The sequence below is a fragment of the Elgaria multicarinata genome, chromosome 20 (assembly GCF_023053635.1).
Source record: "Elgaria multicarinata webbii isolate HBS135686 ecotype San Diego chromosome 20, rElgMul1.1.pri, whole genome shotgun sequence".
NCBI classification, from domain to species: domain Eukaryota; kingdom Metazoa; phylum Chordata; class Lepidosauria; order Squamata; family Anguidae; genus Elgaria; species Elgaria multicarinata.
In genome coordinates, this window is record NC_086190.1 from 15,547,139 (window position 1) to 15,566,456 (window position 19,318).

At 46.3% G+C, this 19,318-nt stretch overlaps 1 protein-coding gene across 1 annotated transcript; it reads right to left on the bottom strand.

The window, feature by feature from the left end:
• Positions 1-1,697: 1,697 nt before the first annotated feature.
• Positions 1,698-18,977, bottom strand: LOC134411592 (solute carrier family 2, facilitated glucose transporter member 5-like). Its single transcript, XM_063145456.1, has 13 exons — positions 18,939-18,977; positions 16,646-16,729; positions 14,363-14,461; positions 13,808-13,968; positions 11,400-11,524; positions 11,017-11,169; positions 9,775-9,900; positions 8,835-9,022; positions 6,053-6,163; positions 5,065-5,166; positions 3,158-3,233; positions 2,507-2,634; positions 1,698-1,934 (listed from the first exon to the last, which is right to left on the bottom strand). Exons 1-13 carry the CDS (start codon positions 18,975-18,977, stop codon positions 1,698-1,700), a joined length of 1,629 nt encoding a protein of 542 aa, XP_063001526.1.
• Between the last annotated feature and the right edge of the window lie 341 nt (positions 18,978-19,318).

Here is a 19,318-nt window from a genome sequence, read left to right on the forward strand (position 1 = left end):
TTGTTATTATCACTCTTCTCCTCCTCCTCCTCCTCCTCCTCCTCCTCCTCCTCCTCCTCCTCCTCCTCCTCCTCCTTGAATAACAGCCCACCCAGGCTCATGAAAGTGATTTGCTGCTGTGATTCTCCTGTTCCAACAAGTTCATCACATCCAAGTCTTGCAACTGGGACTGGGACAAACCTGTGCTCTTCCTTGGTTAGGAGTGGTTCACACAGCATGCTAAACCGTAGTGTTTCACTCAAAACACCTAACCACAATGGCTTAGCGTGTCATGTGAACCATTCCTAACCATGGTGGCTACGTAACCACGGTTTAAACACACTCACTATTTGCTGCAAAAGGGTTAGTTTCTTGATCTCTTAGTGCTGTACGGTTTCAGTTGGCCAGGAAATTATCTCTCTGGCTTGACCTTGGGTGAGAAGGCATACTCATTGAGGGATGGGGTCTGTTGAGGGTGCCTTGCTCAAGAACCCCCAAAATCCTGGAGCTGGTCTCCCATGTACACGGATCCCTAGAACCACTCAGTTGCTGGCCTTCACTTGCTTTCACTGTCCCTATACATGGTGGAGGTACAGCAACATTGTTGAGCTAGCCAGGCATGGTTTTGCAAATGGACAAGAGAAAACCACGCTTTCTTTTGCCATCAGAAGCAATGAGCATTTCTCCACAAGGCGTGCATTGCCCGCTCGTCATTCCCTACAAATGGTCGCTTACGGGTTCTTCAGATGGCGTCGTGACCCCCCCACCCCCGTTTTGCCTCTGTTTGTGAACGGCCCTTTCTGTGAGCAAGGAAAATGGGGGTATTATTTCTGGTGGTGAAAGAAAGTGGGATAGTTCTTGTGTATTTGTGCTATCCCGCTTATACCACAGCGCCATCTAGAGGAGAAGCAGAAAAGGAAACCCTCCCCAGGCAGTGCTGAGTTTTCAATTCTGCCACGGAACCGAAAGTAAACACAGCGGATTCACAGCCTCACATTGAAAAGAGAGAGAAGGACATTCCAGCAAAGCCTTCTAGGTTCTCATATTACCTAGATAGGCGGGGTGGGGATATGGAGTCGGGGATGTCTTTGAAAACTCTGTATTTGAGAGCCCAGAGGCCATTTTAGGGAACTGCACTGGCTGCCTATTCACTACCGGGCCAGGTTTAAGGTTCTTGTACTTGTGTACAAAGCCCTCAACAACTTGGGACCAGGATACCTGAGAGAGCTCTGCCTTCTCCCCTACCAACTTGCCCGGTCACTGAGGTCATCCGAGGGCCTGCTCCTGGTGGTCACACATAGATCCATCCTCCGATTGGAGTCCACCAGGGGAAGAGCCTTCAGCGTGGTGGCCCCCCTCCTATGGAACTCCCTGCCTCTTGAAAACATCATTATTCCAGGAAAGCCTTTCCTTAACGTCCAGCCATGAGTCACTGTATTTGCTTCTTTTAAAATCTGTTTGAAGTGTTTTATTCTGTTTTTATTTTCATTTTATCTTGTACACCGCTCCGAAATTTCCGATGGGGAGAGGTATATAAATAGTGTCAATAAATAAAATAAATTGGAAAGATTCCGTTCTATAATCATGTGCGTGCTTTATCATTTCAAACGTTAAAAATGCGGGGGAGGAGAGTAGAAAACCCTGAACAGAGAGGAGGGGACCTGAAGAGAACCCGCTGTCACCCAAGTGTCCACGGAGCTGAGGCATTTGAAGGTGCACTAGCGAGCGGAGGATTTTCGTCTCTTTCTTTTACCGTGCTGCGTGGACCTCCTGCGTGTATTCCTCTTGACATCCGTCGCCTGGACTTGGATTCTCCTGGCCTGTTGGGCTGACATGAGCCTCCTGATCTCTAGAAAGTTCCGGTTCATGGTTTCTGGGATCACCTTTAAGATAAAAATGAAGGTTCCGACGCACAGAGGCCAAAAGAGGAGGAAACTGTAGGAGCCAATACGGGTCTAGAGATGGACACCAAAAAGAGAAAGAGACCAATGTGAGCACGATGCAGAAAATAATTGATTTAGCACATGTGTGTCAACAGCAGAACATCAGAAGAACATCAGAAGGGCCCTGCTGGATCAGACCAAGGGTCCATCTAGTCCAGCACTCGGTTCGCACAGTGGCCAACCAGCTGTCGACTAGGGACCAACAAAGCAGGACATGGTGCAACAGAACCCTCCCACCCATGTTCCCCAGCAATCTGAGGTTTGCTGCCTCGAATACTGGAGGTAGCACACAACCATCAGGTCTAGTAGTCATCGATAGCCTTCTGCTCCAGGAATTTATGCAACCCCCTTTTAAAGCCATCCAAATTGCTGGCCATCACTCCACCTTGTGGTAGTGAGTTTCATAGTTTAACTCTGTGTCGTGTGAAGAAGTCCTTCCTTTTATTTGTCCTGGATCTCCCACCAATCAGCTTCCTGGGATGACCCCACCGGGTTCTAGTATTTTGAGAGAGGGTTTAATGATTTAATAGTTTAATCAGGTTTAATGATTCGGAACTGCCCCCTCCCCAACCAAGATCACTCACTTCTATCTGAAGGAAGAGCACCCCCATAACGAAATTTAGGAGCCAATGCACTAATCCCCCAAGCACGAAACCTGTGGACCGAGATGACTGAAGAAACAGTTCCGCGATGATCACGTTGGGTATTGGACCTGGGTGCAGAGAAGAAGATGCCAGTTTTCATTGACTCACGACCCTACGCCTCTTTATGGGGGGGGGAATCCTACAACTCCCAGCATTCCACAGCTGTCAACCCTTGGAATGCTGGGAGCTGTAGGACTTTTTCGTCTGTCTAAACATGCATCAGTATGTGCCGTTTTCATCTCACCCTTCCGCCAAGAAATCTTGCACATCAGGGGTTAGAGAATCTCTTTCACCCAAGGGCTGGGATTCCATTCCAGAGAAGATCTCGGGGGGGGGCCACCTTCCAGGGGTGGGCGTGGCCACGGGCAGAAGGGGCGGGGCCAAAACCCCAAACGCATTGTGGCGTGAAGCTCTTAGCACCCGTCACTCGGCCTTAGGAGAGGCATTCATCCTCTCAGAACGAAGGGAAAACTTCACAAAAGACGGGGAAGAACCGAGCAAGGAGTGAAGGGGTGGGAAGGGGGTGGGGCCAAGGTTAAGTGGGCGTGGTCACCCGAGGAACTCCAGAGGGTACGCCATCTCAGGGTTTACCTGGTCCGGTGGCATGTCCAATAAGGAAGACGAAAAGAAGAGATGAACTGATGTAAGACATCCATGGGATGGTTATCTATTGGAGACAGTTGGCCAGGCTTCAGTCGTGAATGAAGAGGGATGCCAGCTGCCCTTTATATGAAGGGGCGCACTGGGCACCTCTGATTCTGCAGTGTTGCTAACTGTGAAGGCCAGTGGCTCTGATATCGCCCTGTGAATACACCCTGTTTCCTCTGGAACCCTAAGGGAACTATCCAGGGTGCTGAACTGATGTTGATATAGCTCCTTTAGAGAAAGCTGCAGCATGGAATGCCACAGATGCCACGAAACGTCGGGAAGTATTATTATTATTATTATATTATTTATTACTTTTCTATACTGCCCCACAACTGAAGCTCTCTGGGTGGTTTACAAAAGTTAAAAACCGTGAACATTAAAAAGAAATATGCAAAATTTAAAACTATAAAAAGCATAAAATACAAACGAAACCAGACAATATCCATTTAAAAACAACTATTCTGTGGTCAGTTAAAAAACTCTTGACCTGGTGCCAAAAAGATAACAACGTTGGTGCCAGGTGAGCCTCGCCGGGGAGATCATTCCATAGTTGGGGGGCCACCACTGAGAAGGCCCTCTCCCTGGTTGCTATCCTCTGAGTTTCCCTCGGAGTAGGCACTCAGAGGAGGGCCTTAGATGTTGAGCGCAGTGTATGGGTAGGTTCATGTCGGGAGAGGCGTTCCATCAGATATTGAAGTCCCAAGCCGTGTAAGGCTTTATAAGTTAAAACCAGCACCTCGAATGACAAATATGCAGCATCTGATGCAATAGCCAAAGTTTTCTTAAGAGAACACTACACTACTTTGTATCGCCCACTTGGATCCTTTACACAGAATCCAGGTTGACATTTAAATTCCAAATCACGTCTCCTATCGTATATTTGATGGGTGTGGATAAATCCAACTGGAAAGACATCTTGCATTTTGAAATGCCACCGTTCCAAAGCATGACAGTGTGGCGTAGTGGTGAGAGTGTTTTGGACTGGGAGTCTTGGGAGACCAGGGTTCTAGTCCCCACTCGGTCATGAAACTCAGTGGGTGACTTTGGGCCAGTCCCAGACTCATACCCTCACCTACCTCACAGGGCTAATATGTGAGGATCGGGGGGGAAAAGGAAGGGAGAAAAGCAAGTCAGGAATATAATACAAGCAAGTCAGTATTGGGCAAAAGGCAGGATACAAATATAATAATAATAATAATAATAATAATAATAATAATGTAAAATAATTTCTCATTTTTAAAAATGTCAATCGCAGTGAAAATTGATTAAAATCAAGGGAATTTGAATCATTTTGATTTTTTTTTAAAAAAATGATCTTTGTTTTTTTAGTCAACACTGGTCAGTCAGGTTTGTAGCTAAATGTCCAGTTGGTTTGTGGATGCTGCTATTCAGCTCTGGTTGTGAATGTAGGTGGGGAAGCTGAATGTGCTTAATTGCTAGCGTTGGCACCAAGGGTAGGTATATTAGGGCACCTGTCAAGGTCCTGCAACCCAGTAGGGGCCCGTTGAGAAGAGTCCCCTGGACTTGCTCCTCATCTTCCTATTGCAACCTGCTTGTCCACCTACCTCTCGCTCTGGCCTAGATGACAGTGGTGATGAGAAGGAGGAGCAGGACTCTGCCAATCCAGCAAGCAAGGGGGAACCATGACGAAGAAGAGGAAGAGGAGAGCAAGAGCAGTGGGTGACCATGGCGGTGAGAAGGTGGACTCAACCCAGGCAACGAAACCATTGAGGTTGTCTTGCCCAATGGCGCCCCCTTCCCAAAAGCTGGAGCCACCAGGTCTAGTGGGCAGCCCATTTGCGATGCCGGGCTTTAAATTATACCCTTCCTTGATGTGTCGCATTACCAACCTGCAGTTCAAGCGTCAAGGTTAACAGGACACAGAGGAGGCTGCAAAGCCCAAAGCCGGTGAGAATCAGAACTCTCCGCCCGACAATGTCAATCGCATAAACCTAGGAGATATAGAATCAGAGAAAAGAGAGAGTTTCTCTCAATGTTTCAATATTAAGGGAAAGTCCGTTGTTTACTCGGGGGTGTTGTGCTTCCTGGTTCTTTGGCGCTATCTCAACTATCTACTATCTCAACTAGATCCACTATCTACTATCATCTCAACTATCAAGAAGGACGCAGACAAGCTGGAGCGTGTTCAGAGGAGGGCAACCAGGATGATCAGGGGTCTGGAAACAAAGCCCTATGAAGAGAGACTGAAAGAACTGGGCAGGTTTAGCCTGGAGAAGAGGAGATTGAGGGGAGACATGATAGCTCTCTTCAAATACTTAAAAGGCTGTCACACAGAGGAGGGCCAGGATCTCTTCTCGATCCTCCCAGAGGGCAGGACATAGAACAATGGGCTCAAGTTACAGGAAGCCAGATTCCGGCTGGACATCAGGAAAAACTTCCTGATGATTAGAGCAGTACGACAATGGAACCACTTACCTAGGGAGGTTGTGGACTTTCCCACACTAGAGGCCTTCAAGAGGCAGCTGGACAACCCTCTGTCAGGGATGCTTTAGGGTGGATTCCTGCATTGAGCAGGGGGTTGGACTGGATGGCCTTATAGGTCCTTTCCAACTCTACTATTCTATGATTCTATGATCTACTATCTCAACTAGATCTACTATCTTATCTCAACTAGCTCAACTATTGATTATACTTCTTAGATGGCTTTCTCAAAAGTAAAAACAAAGGCTATCGGCTTCTTACAACAAGGTTAAAACAACAGCACGTAACTGGGATCATGCCAGTGAAAACAGCATGGAAACCACAGTGAAGGCCTGTCATGAAAATAAGCCTCTTGGAACAGAATTAAATTTGGAGACCAAGGTGGGAGAAACGTACCACAACCATCAGCGTGAGAATGCTGCAAATGCTTGAGGCCATCGTGATGTATCGAGTCTCTTGTCTGTTGAGATACATGCCGGCGTAGATTCTCTCTGCATAATAGTATGCCTGAAAGCAGATCACAGCAACCAATGTAATGGCTTCATGGAAGGAGCTACTGGTGACCCAGAGTTTCAGGGGAAAGTGTAGAATCCTGCACTACACCCTGGATGTCATGTTACCTTAATCTAGAATCACAGAATAGAAGAGTTGGAAGGAGCCTACAAGGCCATCGAGTCCAACCCCCTGCTCAATGCAGGAATCCACCCTAAAGCATACCTGACAGAGGGTTGTCCTGCTGCCCCTTGAAGGCCTCTAGTGTGGGAGAGCTCTCCACCTCCCTAGGTAACTGCTTACATTGTCGTACTGCTCTAACAGTCAGTAAGTTTTTCCTGATGTCCAGCTGGAATCTGGCTCTCTGTAACTTGAGCCTGTTATTCCATGTCTTGCACTCTGGGAGGATCAATAAGAGATCCTGGCCCTCCTCTGTGTGACAGCCTTTTAAGTATTTGAAGAGTGCTCTCATGTCTCCCCTCAATCTTCTCTTCTCCAAACTAAACATGCCCAGTTCTTTCAGTCTCTCTTCATAGGGCTTTGTTTCCAGACCCCTGATCACCCTGGTTGCCCTCCTCTGAAGATGCTCCAGGGGTGCAGAACCATTTCATCCTGGGGAATGAATTGCTTTTGGGAGTTGCATTCAGAGGTGGGTGCAGTAAAGGCATGTGGCCAAAGGCCAAAGGAAGCAGAGCCCCAAAAAATGCCCAAACATGCCGGTAATTAAGTCTTGGGAGAGTCATTCCAACCTTTTGGAATGGAGGGGGAAATGTACAACTCCTAGGAAGCCAGCAAACATGGCGGGTTGGCGGCTCCAATTTCAGCAGCGCTGCGAATCCATTCTGCATTTCGGCCAGCTAGTATTCTAAAGGAGCTCTCCAAGGGGCGAAACCAAGTTTGGGAATAGGGTTCAGCACCTTGGATAGCTCCCTAGACTTCCCGCCCGAAGCCATGGTTTAACATAAGAAGCACCATGCTGGATCAGACCAAGGGTCCATCTGGACAAGCGCTCTGTTTGTACAGTGGCCAAACAGCTGTCAACCAGGGACCAACAAAGCAGGACACGGTGCAACACCACCCTCCTGCCCATGTTCCCCAGCAACTTGTGCACACAGGCTTACTGCCTCAAATACTGGAGATAGCACATAACTTTTGTAAACCGCCGAGAGAGCTTCGGCTATGGGGCGGTATATAAATGCAATAAATAAATAAATAAATAAATAAACAAACCAACCATCAGGACTAGTAGCCATGGATAGCCTTCTCCTCCAGAAATTGATCCAACCCCCTTTTAAAGCCATCCAAATTGGCCATCGCTACATCTTGTGGTTGTGAGTTCTATAGTTTAACGGTGCACCGTGTGAAGAAGTCCTTCCTTTTATCTGTCCCGAATCTCTCACCAATCCACTTCATGGAGTGACCCCGGGTTCTAGCGTTATGGGAGAGGGAGAAAAAATGTCTCCCTCTCCACATTCTCCACACCAGGAATCATTTTGTACGCCATGTCTCGCTTCAGCATCCTTTTTTTCCAAGCTGAACCCAGCTGTTGTAACCTTCTCTCATTGGGGAGATGCTCCGGCCCCTTAATCGTTTTAGTTGCCTTTTTCTGCACTTTTCCCAGCTCTATAATATCTTTTTTTTAGGTGTGGTGACCAGAACTGTACACAACGTTCTAAGTGTGGCCGCACCATAGACTTGTATAAAGGCAGGATGATACTTAGCTTGTTCCTAAATCTGGCACTGCCAGATTTAGGAACACTCCGCCTAGTTTTATTTGTCACTGCTGCTTCTTTTGAAAGGACCACCATTTGCCCTTCAGAAGGCTTTCAGAATGTCCCATCAGCATCCTGCAACTCTGTTGTAAGGGGGATTCTGGGAAGGAAAATGGGGACAGCCACCTTGGAAGTCCCATCTTTTGCTGCCAGTTTTGCTTCTGGCCTCCAGAGGCTGGTGTCATGTCTAACCCTACTGCCCTTGTTCTGGGAGAAGATGTTTCAGGTAATCAATCAGAATCAGATTCAGAACTAGAAGACGCGGCGCCAGACACCAGCCAGCCTGTACCAGTGGGGGACGAAGCTCTCACGGGCGATTCCCCAGCTGGGAGTCAGCCCCCTCCAGAGCTTATCTCCTCAAGGCCAAATCCTACACACTTTGTGAGAAAGTGAGGTTTCTTCCAGAGGAGAGTGTCCCAACAAGCTGGAAGCTCAAACGCATGGGGTGGAAGGAAGGCGTGAGAAAGTCCATTAGATTACACCAGAACCTGCCTCCACACCAGGCGCTCTGAAGTTACGAGCGTTTGGGAAGTGGCTTCCTATTCTTCTTGAACGGACGATTGTCTTGCTTAGTTTGCATAGTTTTCCCTAGGGGGACGTTTCCAAGAGGTTAGACTCTCTTCAGGTAGAAGAGACATTTGTTGCTTAATAAAAGCTTTGTGGATGACGTAGTAAGCCTCGTCATTTGCCTCCCATCGAAAGCAGGAGTTTTCTGAGAAACACGACAGCCACCTGCTTTCTCCATCTTTGAATGGGCCAGCAAAACTGAGGGATTATTTCAAGTCAGACTGAAACCAGTCCCTTTCGGGGTCGCCGGAACCACCGCAGAATTCTTGTAGCTGGTGAGCGGATGTCACGCTGCTCTCGGTTTTGTTTACCTGCCAGTTTTGGTCCAGCTGGTTGCCTTTGCTTACCGCGTTGATGCCCGTGAGCTGCTGGCCACCCATCAAGACGATGACAGAGATGATTTGCCATCGCAGGCCTCGATAGAAGAGCAGCTGAAATCCGTTCATAGCCCTTTCGGTCCTCTCCATGAGGTTCTCCTGGTAGAGCTCTTCAATTTCACGGTCCACGTTTTCCTGGCATCTCAGCTTCTTCAAGGCTAGATGGATGGAAGGAGGGGAGGAAACGATTTACATTGGAGGCATGTTTTGTCTTCTTTGAGGGGAGACTTTTTAAGGCATCGCATACCTAGACAGACACACGACCTGAAAGATGGATCAGTCGCCATTCCAAGATTTGGAAGTTACTGGAAGGAGGCAGTGTTGCAGTTAATTGGAATTTTGACCCCAGCTAGCCTTAACATCTCTATAGCCTACAGTGTGGTTTCCTGTACTTTCTTCCTTTTGCTCCTCCCATCCCTCTCTCTCTCTCTCTCTCTGACTTCCTCCATTGCTGGGAGCAAGTGTGTTTGCTCTCTTGCTGCTGTGGGTGTAATGGAACCCTAAATGGATGGAACTAACACTTTTTGAAACTCTGCACTGTACCTGCATTGTATATGCAAACATACTTGTAAGTAAACCGCCCAGAGAGCTTCGGCTATGGGGCGGCATATAAATGTAATAAATAAATAAAGCTGTTTTCTTTCCGTAACTGAAGCAGGGTGTGGTTTTCTTATTGGCTAAAGCTGCAGGAGTCCTGCCCTCTTTTGTATCTGGTCACTGCAGTATAGCTCCTGCAGCTTTACCTGTTGTGATGAGGAGGGAATTTTACCAGGTGCTGCATGCATATAAAGACACCTGCTGAAACCCACCTTTTATACAACTGTTAAAGATACAGGAGCCGTGTCCATATGGTCACCCTAGCTTGGCCACCCCTGCCCTGAGGTCTCTGTGCACGTCAGGGCCATTTTACCTTGCCTCGCTTTCTCTTCATCCCTCCTCTGAATCAGAAGGTACCTCGGACTTTCCGGGAAGGCAGGCAAGATGATGATTTGGGACATTGCCAGGAACCCGGTCAGGCTTAGCAATATTGGCCAATCTGTGCAAGAAAAATGGAGTTACGGGCCGTGATGAAACACAACCAGGGCTGGCCCAAGACATTTTGCCGCCTGAAGCAAAGGACAAGATGGCACCCCCTTCCATTCCAGGCAACAGGATAGAGTCCCCCGTCACACCCAAGGAAAGCAGGCTGTTTTAGAGCAGTACGACAATGAAACCAGTTACCTAGGGAGGTTGTGGGCTCTCCCACACTAGAGGCCTTCAAGAGGCAGCTGGACAACCATCAGTCAGGGATGCTTTAGGGTGGATTCCTGCCTTGAGCAGGGGGTTGGACTCGATGGCCTTGTAGGCCCCTTCCAACTCTACTATTCTATGATTCTAAGCAATGTAAGAGAAGCTGTGAGGCACACACAACAGCGTTGTCTTCCTGAAAGGACAGCTGTGCGACTACCACTGTTGCCAGCTGAGGTGTTTGCTTCCCTCCACCTAATGATAGGGCCAGCCCTGAGCACAAGGGAGAGGGCCTTTTAAGTTGTGGCCCCCCAATTGTGGAATGATCTCCCCGATGAGGCTCGCCTGGCGCCAACGTTGCTGTGTGGTTTTATTCTGGTTCTGCTTTTTATATTGTATTTTGGATGTGCGTGTTTAAATTTGTTGGTTGTTTTTATGCTCTTCGTAGTTTTAATTTTTGTGAACCGCCCAGAGAGCTTCGGCTATTGGGCGGTATAAAAATGTAATAAATAAATAAATAAACAAACACACACACATTGTTATCTTTTCAGCGCCAGGTTAAGACCTTTCTCAACTCCCAGGCATTTTACAGCGTTTAACAACATGAGCCGAGTTTGTTTTTCAACGGACCCCAGAACAGCTATTTTTATTTTATTTTATTTTATTCATTCATTTATTTATTGCATTTCTATGCCGCCCAATAGCCGAAGCTCTCTGGGCGGTTTACAATAAGGATACTGTTGTTTTTATGCTTTTTATGTTTTTAAACTTTGTATATTTGTTTTTAATTTTTACTGTTTTTAACTTTTGTCAACGGCCCAGAGAGCTTCGGCTATGGGGTGGTATAGAAATGCAATAAATAAATAAATAAATAAATAAATAAACCATTTAGCTATGGGCCAAAGGAAGCATCCCTTGAATTTACCTTTTTTGGTCCCCAGGTGTTCCGGAAGGCCAAGGACCTGAGAGGTCAGAACTCCGATGGCAACGAAGAGCATTGATACCGACATGATGGTCCCCCTCACTTTTTTGGGGGCCATCTCTGCGAGGTACATTGGGACAACACAGGAGAATATGCCTGGTTAGATGGTGAAGGAAGGAATCATTAACAGCAGCCATGCAGCTCTAGCAGAAGCTCACAAACACGCCGCTTCAGGAAATACGGGAGGCCCCGGTGCGCGGAGACGGGAAACGCCAGGACATCCCAGGACATTTCCAGTGGGGCTCTGCAAGGGGTTGGTTAGTCATTCTCGGTGCGTTATCGTTTGAACCCCAAACCAACCCACAAACTCCAAGAACGCTTCTGACCTGAGCATATCCCGGTGACCAAGCGTGAGAAGATGGTGTATTCATAGGCGTGCACCAAGGAGGTAAAACCCATGAGGATGGAAGCAATGATGGACAGGCAGTTATTTAGCATCAAGGCGCCTCTCCTGAAAAGATAGTGAAAAGGGGGGGGGTTGTGGGTACAGGTTGTCCGTGTATCCAAAGAGCAGGTGAGGGAGAGGAGCTGTGGCATTGCAAAAGGGTCCTCATCTTTTTGTTATATATATATTTAATAAGGTGGATTATTTATTAATTATTAATTATTAATTATTATTAGGGTGAATTCCTGCATTGAGCAGGGGGTTGGATTCGATGGCCTTGTAGGCCCCTTCCAACTCTGCTATTCTATGATTCTATGATATATATATATATATATATATATATATATATATATAGTCCTGGAATGGACTCTGTTTTTATCTTCTCCTTTATTTCTGTAATGTCCTGCAAAACCTGGAAGAAGTGAGGAGTCAGTAGAAGATATAGATAGATAGATAGATAGATAGATAGATAGATAGATAGTCCTGGAATGGACTCTGTTTTTATCTTCTCCTTTATTTCTGTAATGTCCTGCAAAACCTGGAAGAAGTGAGGAGTCAGTAGAAGATATAGATAGATAGATAGATAGATAGATAGATAGATAGTCCTGGAATGGACTCTGTTTTTATCTTCTCCTTTATTTCTGTAATGTCCTACAAAACCTGGAAGAAGTGAGGAGTCAGTAGAAGACAATCACTTAAAGGCCAACTTTGCAGGTGGACAGTTTTTGAATTATTGGACTACTGCATTGTGTCATTTTTCTATGATTGCCAATTAGTGGTTGCATCATTTGTACAGGACTGCCTATAAAAGAAACTGTGTTTGAGCCATTGTTAATCATCTTCATCATCATTCCCATCACTCTCATGACTCTGTTTCCCAGCCTGATGTATGCTGTATTACTTTGACCATGTGTGAGTATAACTTGTAACTTGTATTGCCATAGCTAAATTATATCTGTCAGTAAAAGATTTATTTTTGTAACTACAAAGAATCTTTGCCTTATATTTATTGGTCTTTGCTGCGTCCTAACTAAGAGCCGTTGCAAACTCTATTCACTGGTACAGTCTGTAACTTCCAGCGCGTTAAAGTACAGTGATTACCTGACAATATATATATATTATTTTTATAGCATTCAAAACTAATAAACAGAAATAGAAATAAAAATGCAGTCATAATTATCCCACCCTCCTCCCCTTGTAGGAAATCAATGATACTATTATACCTATTACAATATAGATCTATTACAGTGTATGCATATATAAATATACAAGCGCATATGTATCATTCTTCATCTCTTAAGCATTTTTTTTCTTTGTAAGTCAGAAAAATCAAAAAGGAGACAACTTAATCCAACACAAAAGATTTATCTTTCATTATGTCAGCCAAGAGGAGTTGAATCCATTTGGAATTTTATTCTCCCATTCCGACTAGGTTATGTATACTATGAAACAATACCAGTCTTTATTAAATGTATCTTTGAATCTTGTTCCTCTTACTAATCTCAATTTATTTGTCAATTTCTCCATTAAGGCTACATGCCAAACCTTACTTAGCGGAGCGCCAACCAAACCTTTCTAAAATCTGACTATAACCAATCTGGCAGAAACTAAAAGGTTGTCACACAGAGGAGGGCCAGGATCTCTTCTCGATCCTCCCAGAGTGCAGGACATGGAATCATGGGCTCAAGTTACAGGAAACTAGATCCCGGCTGGACATCAGGAAAAACGTCCTGGCTGTTAGAGCAGTGCGACAATGGAATCAGTTACCTAGGGAGGTGGTGGGCTCTCCCACACTAGAGGCCTTCAAGAGGCAGCCATCTGTCAGGGAAGCTTTAGGGTGGATTCCTGCATTGAGCAGGGGGTTGGACTGGATGGCCTTATAGGCCCCTTCCAACTCTGCTATTCTACGATTCTATGGAATCCTATTAGTTGTTTAGATTCAACTTTTTTTATTCTCCTCCTGAAATAATCCTAACAATGCTAGTTCTGGTGATTTAATAACTTTTTGCCCTGTTATCTTTTCAATTTCTTTAAAAATTAAGTCCCAAAAAAACTTTTATTCTCGCCCAATGCCTCCACATATGCTCATCTTTTTGTGGCCATCGAGTCCAACCCCCTGCTCTCTCCTGACCACAGAAGGAGGAAACAAGCTCTCTTGCTCCGCTTTATGTGTTCCCTTGTATCTTTTTGCCCGACCGGTTAGACTTCCATCCACCGGGCTGCTTACTGTCTCTAAATCCTTATAAAAGAATGGTTGCCTCTCGGCAAAACATCCACCGAGAGGCAAGCACGCCTCCCTCCGTCCTTTGCAGGGCCTCGTTAGGCCCTCGGCCCATTCTCTCGATCTACCTGCCGCATTTATCCACTATGGGGCAAACCAAAAGGGAGCCAATGAGACCTCCGAGTGAGAAGATGGTGACGGTCAAATTGTACAGGAAGTTGAGAAAGTTGGCTTGGATGAAGACCTTCTTCCTCTGCCGATAGGTTTCGTTGTAAAAGTCTTGGATGAGCTGTGAGAGATGAACATGGGAAGTGGCATTAACACGGCCCGGCAGTGAACGCTGGGTCGCCAACCCAGTGCAAACGTGACAAGGGAGCTGCAGCTGGAATCCCGGCCACCCAGCCGGTGTTCCCGTATGATACACGTGTAATGGTATAGCGGAGGCAGGGCTCACAGGGTCGACGTCCTGAGACTTTTTTATTAGCAGGGTCTCTGATGTCATCTGCCACCCCCCTCGGACGTCCTCGTTCCTGCTGCCTTCAGCTGTAATCATCATGGGAGCTGAAGGGAAGGGGATTTCCCCAACAAACTGCTACTCATCATTATGGAGTGGGACCTTCTCTTCGCAAAGCAAGGGCTCACCCACTTCGAATAAGCCGGTTCACGCCACAGCGCAATCTTACCGCAGCTGGATGGTTGACCACCCAGAGGTTGTAACCGTATTGGAGGGACGACCCGAAGGAAATAGTCAACGTAACCATGACAAGTGGCCTTATCAGTGCCTATTGGAAGGAAAGGAACACAGTAGCTGGTGGTCCTTTTTTAAAAAATTAATAGTTTACGGAATACATTTACAAGCAGTGTTGGCTGCTGGTTTTGGAGGACACCATCAGTGGGGCACGGATGGGGTGTTGCAAATTTCTACCTGTCTGAACATACATAGGTTTGTACCCTTTGGGAGTTTCAGGACGTTTTTTTTTTTTTTGTCTAAGCATGCGTAGGGTTGTGCCCTTAAAAATGGGGGGGAAAGGGAGGTCAGACATCCGAGCATTATTTCATAAACACAACTTCTGTGTAGTTTGAAGGGTCCAATTAAAAGCTATATCCCCCAAACTGTTTCTCCTTACTTCTTCCTAAGGATTCGTTCTATTCCAGGATAAGAGAAACGCTTCCCAGCGATCCAAGCCAAATCCTGCTTAATCTATACCCCGCCCTGCGGTATTTTTTTGTTATATTTCAGCTTGGGTGTTAATATTGTCTGCTGGATACCAATTTTCATTCTTAAGTTGAGAATGTTCACAGCACCCTGGAAACTGGACTCCAGAGGTAATACTGACTGGGTTCGGATGACACGATAACCAACGGTGGGTTAAATAGTCAACGGTGGGTTATTGTGCCGTCTGTCGGGACTTTTTCGCACTACGGTTGGTTCTTTGGCTGAAATAACCAATGCAAACGACCAACGCAAATAACCAACGCTGCGCAGAGTTGATTATTTCAACAACTGTTGGTTATTGTGTGTTGGGCACCATTGACTATTTCGTTGCACACACTGTTGGTTATTTTTGGTGACTACAGAATCCCCCGGCAAAGCGGTGGCCGCCGTTCTAGTTCAGCCAGCAGAACTCGCAATGGCTGATGGGATACCAACGGGAGGACTGGGGGGGAGAGGGCGAGTGATGTGTCAAACTCACTGTTGACTAATAGTCAACTCGACGCTGGCATTAATCCACACCATGGTTGGGGAGTACTCTTCAATAACCAACTGTGGAGTTGACTATTAACTCACCATTGACTATTGTGTTATCTGAATGCTGCCACCGAGTCTGGGAAGTTTGGTAGTTGGTGCCTAGTACATTGGTCATTTGTAGCCAGCAGTATCAGTTACATTGAAAGGAAAGGAACCTCTCGTGCAGGCACTGAGTCATTGCTGACTCTTGGAGGGACGCCAGCTTTCGCTGACATTTTCTTGGCAGGCCTTATAGCGGGGTGGTTTGCCGTTGCCTTCCCCGGCCGTTATTACCTTTCCCCCAGCTAACTGGGTACTCATTTTACCGACCTCGGAAGGATGAAAGGCTGAGTCGACCTGAGCCGGCTGCCTGAAACCAGCTTCCTCTGGGATCGAACTTAGGCCGTGGGGAGAGTTTCGGCTGCAGAAACTGCTGCTTTACCGCTCTGCGCCACACGAGGCTCTATCAGTTACATTACTCCTTATTTATTACAACCCTCCAGAAGGCATTCATAAATGCTTACAAGAATCAGACCATTTGATTTTTAATAAATAAATAAATAAATAAATAAATAAATATAAATATTTATTATAATCCAAAGATTTTGGACCCTGATGGTCACTGATCAGGAATGTTCCTGTGCTTGGAGCCCAACCCAAGATGTGTTTGGAATACGTCTTGCTTATCTCAATGAAAGGGCCTCAGAAGCCGTTTATCCTCTTTGGCCTTAACTTTCCACATCCCTTTGATACTACTCTGTGACCTGATTCGCACATAACGACGTCCCAGAGAATGGGGTAACTATGGGTTGTTGATGAATTGTGGGTTGTCACTGAATCATGGGTTCTCATTACGTGTGAAACCTGCACTATGGTTTAACTAACAACCCAGAGTTTACAAGTCAACAGCAAACCATGGGTTCTCTTCCTGGGCTGTTCGGGGTGAACAAACCGCAGTTAAACCATAGTGGCCGATTCGCATGTAACAACAACCCACAATTCAATGACAACTCAACCCGTACTCTGGATTGTCGTTATGTATAAACCAGGCCTATGTATTTCCTTCCTTTTTTCTATTTTCCTCCTCTGCTTTCCCACTCTTCCAGCTTCGATACCAATGAGATTCTTATACATATCATATTATTGGCTTAAAGACCAGCAGTCTTTGCATCCTGGGAAAACAAGGGCGTAGCAGCTTGGATTGTTAACATTTCATACACGGACCCTCCAAACTTACCCATCTGCTGGGTTTGGTCCTTTCTATGTCTGGGTTTTCTACGCTGCCCATGCTTTTGGGGTAAGTTTCAATACTCAGGGCGTCCTGTAGGGAAAATAAAAGAGGTTATTGGTGCTTTCAGCTTGCTGAAGAACAAGCATAGCCTTACAGGACCAGACATGGGGTGTTTCTAAATGGGGAGTTTATTGCACCTGGCACACCCCTTGTGCACGCCTATGATACTGCCTTTGATCCAAGAGGTAGCACATAGCCATCACGACTAGTAGGCATTGATAGCCTTCTCCTACAGGAATTTGTCTAACCCCACCTCCTTTAAAGCCATCCAAATTATTGATAATGAATTTGCTGACTGCAGCAAGGCTGATGGTAGCTAGGAACTGGAAGATTCAAGGTGATTATTGTATTGAAGAATGGTATAAAGAAGTATGAGATATAGCTATTAATGATAAATTGACATGTAATATTACTGTGAGAAGAGGTATAGCAAAAACGAATGATTTTGAAGGAATCTGGAAACAGTTCCTAATATTTGTGTTTTCTAAGGGAAGTGGGAAACCACCAGCAGAAGAAATTATGAGATTTTGGAATCAGGAATAAGATCCCAAGGTTGGGGGTGCACTTTTATGTTAAGTATGATTATGTTATATAGATTAAGTGAGACTATATGATATTAATGTTGTTCAACATTTATGTAGTATGTTGTTTTTCTTTTAATTGTAATGGTGTATGTTTAAGTATTGAAAATAATAATATATTTTTTTAAAAAAATAAAGCCATCCAAATTGGTGGCCATCTTTACATCTTGTGGTAGCTCATCCCTTATCTGCTGTGTTGCTTGGGAATCTGGCTACCTGTTCCCAGGACTGGACTGTTACAAGGGCTGGTGCTACCATAGAGGCCACTCAGGCGGCCACCTAGAGTGCCAAGCTAAGAGGGGCGCTGCGCAGGGCAGCACTCACGCGCGTTGTTGGCTGTGAGCCGGGCCGGCACGGCTGGAGGATTCAGCTGGGCCTGGGCGGGCGAGATGGCGCCCCGCGCCCCCCAGCCGAAGTGAAGCCAGGGACGCTGGGATGGGGGGGGGGGCAGCTCGACATTCGGACTTCCACCCGGAAGCTGCCCTCCCAGAGCCGGGAGGACGCCGCCAGAAGAAGAAGAAGAAAAAGCACATGGTGAGCTCAACCCTTGCTCAAGCCAGCCTCTGCCTTACTCCTGAGGAAAGGGCACCGGGTCGCCTCGCCTCTCTCCTCAAACAGGCCATGATGTCCAGGCGGGCAAGCGGGACTCCTTCTCCCTTCCCCCCAGGAAAGCTAGGGACTTGTGGACTCCTCGCCAGGCAAACTCTCCCGCTTCCCGATCCTGCGCGCGCAAAATAATCTGGCACCGGCCCTGACTGTTACCCCTTCTGCTTGCATCTTGACTGCTGTGGTTGCCTGTGAACTGGGCCATTGAGACTCGACCTATTGCCTGATCTCTCTTTGTGCTGTACATCTTGGGTCTTTCGGACTTTTGAACCTACAACTGCGGGGCTCAGACTCCGGAAATGGGATAAGACCGTTAACATTTCATAAACCTTGCAGGATGAACAAACTCTCTGAACTTACCCATCTGCTGCCTCTGGCTTTTGAGTCATCAGGCGTTTCAAAGCTGCTTCCTGTGCTTTTTAGGGAGGCAGCTACACTCTCTCTCTCCTATCAGGGAAACAAAAGAGGTTATTAACTCTTTCTGCTTATTCAAGAAGGAGACCGTTGCAGGTTCACACCTGGGGTGTTTATCATGCAATCAGGACGTTTATGGGAGGGTGACCAGACCCGGGGGATTGCTGGGCATTTAAAAGATTCTGTGCCCAGGCCCAGAGTTCAGAAATCTGCATAAAATCTGCATATGCTAATTTATACCGATCTCCATACCTGCACATTTAGATGTCATGACTAGGATTTCTTTAAATTTCACCGGGGGTGGGGGGTGGGCGGGGAAGCCAGCTAATTTACTCCTCAGTCAAATGTTTTCAAATCAATTAATTGAATTAATCAACCCTCCAGAAATTAATTAATTAATCAATCAATTAAATTCTTCAATTAATTTGCAACCTTAGTCAGGTCATCCTAAGCTAACTAACGAGATTTTTCCCCCTCCCCCCTAAGCTAAATTAAGAGCTTTTAAACACGATGCATTTACTGTGCGTTCGTGATTCCTTTACTGATGGCTGTTTACAAGGTTGTTTAGAAATATCGCGATCCTCCGATTTCACTTTTCTTTCATAAACCTTGCAGGAGGAACAAACTCTCAAACGTACCCGTTTGCCGGCCTTGGCCTTTTTTACGTTGCTTCCCATGTTTCTTGATATCGGGTTCGCCTGGAGGGGAAGGAAAAGAGCTTATGGATTCTTCCAGTTTTCTCAAGAATACAAGGACAGTTGCTTCTAGACGGATTCCTGCAATGAGCAGGGGGTTGGACTTGATGGCCTTATAGGCCCCTTCCAACTCTACTATTCAATGATTCTATGATTTATCATGCCGTCACCCTGCCATCACTCACGGAACTTCATGGGAGGGGTTTCAGGCGTCGGTGGCATCTTCCATTTCAACCGGTAGGAAAAGATGGGAGAGTTTTGTCTCTGTCTGTCTGTCTGTCTCTCTTTCTCTCTGATAGCTGTCCAATGTCTTTTGACTAGTA